At 37.0% G+C, this 6511-nt stretch overlaps 1 protein-coding gene across 1 annotated transcript in view; it reads left to right on the plus strand.

Moving 5' to 3' along the window:
* Positions 1 to 1182: 1182 nt before the first annotated feature.
* The window catches only part of UNKL (unkempt family zinc finger-like), a gene marked incomplete at both ends in the record, with an annotated part of 11299 nt that continues 5970 nt past the window's right edge, over positions 1183 to 6511 (plus strand). Inside the window, 3 exons of the mRNA XM_009874578.1 lie at positions 1183 to 1392; positions 3006 to 3182; positions 5819 to 5952. Of these exons, the coding sequence (XP_009872880.1) occupies positions 1183 to 1392; positions 3006 to 3182; positions 5819 to 5952 (521 nt within the window). The remainder of the gene's footprint in view (positions 1393 to 3005; positions 3183 to 5818; positions 5953 to 6511) is intronic.

Raw genomic sequence — 6511 nt, forward strand, 5'->3', positions numbered from 1 at the left:
ATCTCTGCAGCCTGTCCGTTTGCTTCTCATACAGTCTGTAAACTTATTGCAGCCCTCTAGCGCTCCTCCCAGTCCATCTCGTGTCGTACCATGTGCTCCTTCCCACAAATACGGAATAATTTATCACTTAATTGTGGCATTCCTTCACTCCCATCCCATGTATCCTCACTTCTATAATGTCACGTTTCCAGTGCACTGAGAAAGACCACAGGAATGTAGCCACTTGCCTAAATCCTGCTACAGCCCTTAATGTGCAAAAATTATTAACCTTTTTGATCCCTACAATCATAGATAAAGATATGCGTCACAACTGTGTCATTACATCCCCCATGTGTGCCAATGTAGGCAACTCAGAACATTCTCTTTCTAATCCTGCCCTTTTCCTATATCTTCAGTTCCCCTGTAGGCTGTTACACAGCCTGTACTCTCTTAGAGACCTCTAGGGACTCTTAAAGTTCTTCTGCAAAGCCGCCATGTACCACTTCCTTTGCAAATACTCCGTTACTTCTGTGCTATAGTGAACTTGCAAAATTGGCTAATAGATGTGTAGATGAGACGGGAAGAAGTGGTCTTACCTCCTTCGACAAGCGTCACAGTAGTGCCCAGCCTGGCAAGACCTCAGACTCTCAACTCAGATGTAACAGTTGCTAAAATAAATTGCTGAAGTCCTCTCATAGCCACTGATGACCTTCTTAAAGCTCTTTTAACCATCTAGCTTTCTACATAGTGTGTCCAAATTCTAAGAATGTTGTGATTAAGGACTGATGTTTAAATTAGATATGGTATTTAGCTAAATAGCCTTTATAGGACTATTTTTTATGGTAGCAAGCAATATGAATGCTATTTCAAGGTACTTGTTGCATTTATAGTCTGTATTTGGTGATTACTTAGGATAATAGTCTAAATACTGTGCTTTTTAAATTAATGTGTTTGATTTTAGTTTAGTTACACAACATACTGTAGTTTGCCAGGTATTCCACTGTATTTTATGAATAATGCATCTGTCATAAAAAACGAATTCACTTGTAAACAGTAAATTGTGCATAGGATCTAAAACTGCGTGCAGGTACATTTGTAAAATTTTTCATGGGCTGTGTGCACTGAACTGTCAAGTGCCCTGTTAATGCTGTAAAAAATGTGCCTCCAATAAGATAAACTTGTAACACAGTTTAATTTTTTTAGGTATCTAAAGGAATTTAGGACAGAGCAGTGCCCCCTATTTTTGCAGCACAAGTGTACCCAGCACAGACCATTTACCTGTTTTCATTGGCATTTCCTAAATCAGCGTCGTCGTAGACCTATACGAAGGCGTGATGGGACTTTTAACTACAGTCCAGAGGTTTATTGTGCAAAATATGATGAGACTACAGGAATCTGCCCAGATGGAGATGAGTAAGTGATTTCTTTCAGTCTTAGGTCTTCATAGTATTATGAGTGACATTAAGGAAAGATGCTTATTTCTTCTTAGCGAAAACAATCCATAGAATCCTGCTGCAGTTTATTCGAAAACAGTTCTGTACATGTTTTGTCAGTTTTTTGGCACAGATTTTTCATTTCAGTATGTATTCTTTAGGCCATCATAGAGCTATGATTTTGCATTGTGACGATCTCTAGAGAGAACACAACTTAAGAAACTGGGTTTCTGCTAGTATTGTTCCTGCATGTCTGTGCTAGCATAGTTGCTGCACTTTTTTTTTTTTTAAGTTGTGCTTCCTTTTTCTCCTGACAACTTTGAAATTGATGCGTAAGTGCAAACCCTGTGGTACAGAGGTGCTTTCAAGATTTTAAACCTATGTGTGTTTTGTAAATATTGGTGGTTAATATTGGAGAATGACTGATTCATGATGCTTCCAGTGAGCGATAGATACTATTGAGTGATAGACACTGATTCAAAGGCAGAAAAGGGAGGCAGTGTGTTAAAGGGATGTTAGCTGGGCAAGATTGAATTGTTAGAAGCAGAGAATAGGAGGTATTTTGATAATTGAGATGTGAGGTGAAAACCTTTTTGCTGCAATTGGATTGGTTGTCTCCTTTGATTGTTGAAGATTATTTCCTGGTTAGGAGTCTAAATGATGAACAGGGTGATCATATTGCTGACATAATGGAAGAAGTGCAGAGGGCTTGCTAGTAATAAGACCAGCAGTGAGATTCATACCTCTGTTTTAGCATGTTGTGCTTAAAGTTTGAATTAAATGTTTAGGTTTTAGGAGTTATGAGCAAAGAGATGATGGTTTTCAAGTTTGTGTTTTGCAGTAAAATTTCCCAGATGTAGAAGAGAAGGGACCAAGGTTGGAGTCCTGTGAGACCCCTCACCAGAAACATAAGAGAATGTTGGAAGTTGACAGATACGCTGCAGGAGGGACTGAGAGGAAAATCTGTACGTAACCGAGTTCCCATAAACAAAGGAGAACAGTGTTTCAAGAGGAGAAAAAATAAGTAAAGCAACAGTAAACTAAGTAAATTCAGCAAATGCATGTGAGTAGAGATAATGGAGTCTATTTTCTTTGACTGTCATGAGGTGAGACTATTGGAGACATTTGTGAGAGAAGTTTCCTTTGAACTGGAGACCTTATACTAGATCTGATCCTGAGAACAGGTATTTAGAAATGGTGGTAACGTGTTGTACTTGATAGCTGACTGAAGTTAAGGTGGAAGAGAAAAGGCGTACAGGGCAAATAATTCAGAAAAGCAAGCAAAGTCAAAGGTAACTCTCTCAAAGATAGGTGACGCCAGCGCCTGTAGTGACAGAAGAGGAGAGGAAAACACCAACCTTTTCCAAAACATGCTTATAAATTCTTATAACTTTAGCAGAGACTAAGAAATAGATCAATGTTTTTTATTTTGAAGCTGATGGGTGATAGTGGTTTGTTTGGGACAATTTTTGCTGGAAGAATCCTGCAAAGTTACTTGATCAAAATTAATAAAAGGTATAGTGAATTTCAGAATTAAATTATTAAAAACAGAACTCAAAGCAATGCTCTAACTTTCCCCTTTCTCTTACGTAGTTGCCCTTACCTGCATCGAACAACAGGGGATACAGAAAGAAAGTATCATCTCAGATATTACAAGACTGGAACGTGCATTCATGAAACCGATGCCCAAGGTCACTGTGTGAAGAATGGAGTTCACTGTGCCTTTGCTCATGGTCCACATGACCTTAGACCACCGGTGTATGATATAAGGTAGTCTTGTTTCAAATTCTTCAGCCTAATAGCAGGAAATACAACATGTCTGTTACCGTCATTTACCAGCAAATGCAGTATGCTTTGCCTGAAAAACATACTTGCTTGTGTAAATGTAAACGTAAGAGTACAATTCACTGTGCATCACAATAGCAAGTAGAAGCACACTGGGAAGTACTAAGGTTTTATAGCTTGCAATTTCAAGAACGACATCTGTAATTAGGACCGATAAAAGATTAAATACTCTGCCTTTTGTCATTTATGCCTTGTAAATTTGCATGTGGTTTTTACATTCACAAATGTATGGTTTTGTTAAGCTTTCAGTTTCTCAGCTTTTATGTTTAACGTTTTGCTTATTGATGTTGCAGTTTTTTTAATTATGTTGTATTTTTTCATATATAAGATATCAGTATTATTTTCTGCCTCTTTAATATATTTAAGTTAGTGTGGAAAGAAGATATTTTGTGAATCAGGGTATTGGTAGGTATGAGTTTTACCCGTGGCCAAAGCTGGGATATAAGTATATTGTTGGGAGATACTGTAAATGGGTGGAAGGGGAGCTCTTGTTACAGAAAATGGTCTGTATATACTCAGTAGGAGAGAATACCAGTTCCTGAAGAGCTTTGAATCTTTGGAGGGTCACAAGTATCTCTTACTGGACAACAGATGAGCATTCTGGGGAATTATCACTATATGCCTGCCCTATTATACTCTTCCCTAGGCATCTGTTATTGGCCACTGTGGGAGACAGAATTCCAGGCTAGATGAACCTTTGATCTGAGCTGATATGGCTGCTATTTTACATTCTTACCTTTGTTATCCCTTATTCCCAACCATCTTCTGGGAGATGATAACTCTCTCTTTACAATAATTTTAGTGAAGTTAGTGCCTTTTCAGTAATTTCATAATTACTTAAATTCATATTTTACCACAGAATTTATTGCTGCATTTTCTGTTCACATACCGTTTAGCTGAATATGGCTTTTCTTTCCAGAAGACTTTCTTCAATTAGCTAGCTGTCTGTCCATTTTCTTTTTACTCTTTTTAACTTTCCTCGTTTAGCATACACAGCATAATGCCCCAATACAGAATTCTTAGTATCTTTTAATCTTTTGTATTGTATTAGAATGAGGAATCAGTGCATAGCAAGACTGAAATCAAACTCGATTCTCTAAATGTCTTTTAATGTGTTACATGATTGTTTATTGGTGATTTGCTATGTGTAGAGCATCAGGAGGAGCTAAAGACATTTGTCATAGGAGTCGATGTTCAATGGCTTGAACCTACAAGTAGACTGCCTCAAATTTCTTTGGTATCTGTGAAAAACAGTCTTGTGCTATTACTTCTCCTGAGTTCAGGCATCCAACATTGATAAGGAAGTCCAAACAATCATGTCTTATTTCTCTTTGGTGATCTTTTTGCTCTACGATGGAGAGACATATATCAGGGTTTCTTCATTTTAAGTAAAAAGCAGAGAAGTAACAGTAGGATTACTGATGCAGTGTTAACTTTATTCCCCTTAATAGTCTTGTTTTTCGTTATATCCATCTCAAAGAAAAAGTACTCTCTGGGAACTGTTTTCTTTCTTATTTCTTCCACCTTTTCTGAATCTGTAAAAGAAATATTTTCACTGTTTTAAAAGTTTTAGACTTTGGGTCTGTCTTATCTTCCTTCCCCTTGGAGATTGTCTTTCTGGGAGGATACTTGGGGTCTGGGAGGTTCTTGAAATTATATGTAAATAATATAACTAGTTACATTATAAAGAATCACACCTTTTAAGCTCCCCTTTGGAGATCTGTTTTGTACTGCTTTGCCATTGTTGAATCTCTGAACAGCTTAGTTTTACTAAAGTGACGTAATGAAATAGTCTCAGATTTTTGGTAGAGGTTTCATACCGCTAGTACAATAGCTTTTAGTTTGGTAGTAGTCATTCTGATCTTTCAGTAAGCAGCTGGTTGCTTACATGCAAGACAGTTGTAAACTCTTGCAGGAGAGGTTCCATTTCCTCATAATGACTGTCGTTTGTTGCTAGGTCTCCTGATTGTCTTGATAAACTTTTCTTGCAAAATCTTACAGTGAGCAAAAAGTACTTTGATTTCCTTTGTATAATGTAATATTCGATAGCTATATTTTGTACTTTTCTTCAATCGTAACTTTCCCAAGGCAAAGAGTCTTATAGTGTTTATAATTCTCCCTCACAGAGGAGGAATTCTTTATTTCTGATTACCCTTATTGCCCTTTCATTATCTTTTTCAGTTCTACCATGTCTTATGTGGCAGTGGGATATGAGAAATCAATAACATATTAAAAATGACAACATACAGAAGTACAGATGGGCACTGCTGGTACAAACATTGTCTGTGTGCATACCAGCATTCCTTCATGTGTTCTCTTTCATCTGTATGACATGATTATTCCTTACAATTGTTTGCCAGCTTCAGCACAAGTAATGGTTTGAGATACAGACAATTTAAGAATTTGGGGGTTGTGGGTTTGTTTTTTTTTTTTTACAGTTTAGGCTTGCTAAGAGCTAGATTAAATGACAGAATTTTGATTTGGGCGGGATTATACCTGTGACAGATAAGGTTACAGTAGCTATACAGTTTAGCTGTCTTATTTTCTTTTCCTCGTTCCAGAGAACTTCAGACACAGGAAACCTTACAAAATGGGCAGCTAGGATGCGGTGAAGGCATTCAAGATCTGCAGCCAGGGATTTTAGCAAGCCAGGCAATGATTGAGAAGATCCTTAGTGAAGATCCAAGATGGCAGGGTAACGTTACCCTGTCTCCCTTCTCTTTTTCTTTATTGGTGTTTGATCCAACCTGTTGATCCCAGATCTTCATCTGGGAGAAGTTTAAAAGCCTTCCTTAAGAGAGTTGGTTTATATAAGTAATATGGGTGTTTATGAACAAGATGTACTGTCTGTCACGTTTTTATTCAGATTGCATTTTGAAAATGTGTGGATTTGAAAATGTGTAATAGGTCCTTGAGTTGCTAATCTGTGTCAATGGAATAAAGGTTCTTAAAAGTCAGTAGAAGCTCTGTCGTGTGCTAAGTAATAGTAATGGTTAGTCTTCACATTTTGAGTCATGAATAGACTAGTTGATGGATTGTTATTCTTTGGAGGAATGAAGTAGAATATTAAACAGAACATTGGAGCAGAAAATTAAAATACAAGAATTTCCTGAAAGTGTTAAAATAAATCTCTTAAAATAAATCCAATTACCCTAGTTTTCTTAAGACTTTCAAAGTTGATTCTTATTTTCTTGATTTTCACTTGCTTATTATGTAGTCAAAGACATTAGTACCAATTGGATGTTGTTAGAACT

The sequence above is a fragment of the Apaloderma vittatum genome, unplaced genomic scaffold (genome assembly GCF_000703405.1).
Source record: "Apaloderma vittatum isolate BGI_N311 unplaced genomic scaffold, ASM70340v1 scaffold42578, whole genome shotgun sequence".
In the NCBI taxonomy this organism is placed as follows: Eukaryota; Metazoa; Chordata; class Aves; order Trogoniformes; family Trogonidae; genus Apaloderma; species Apaloderma vittatum.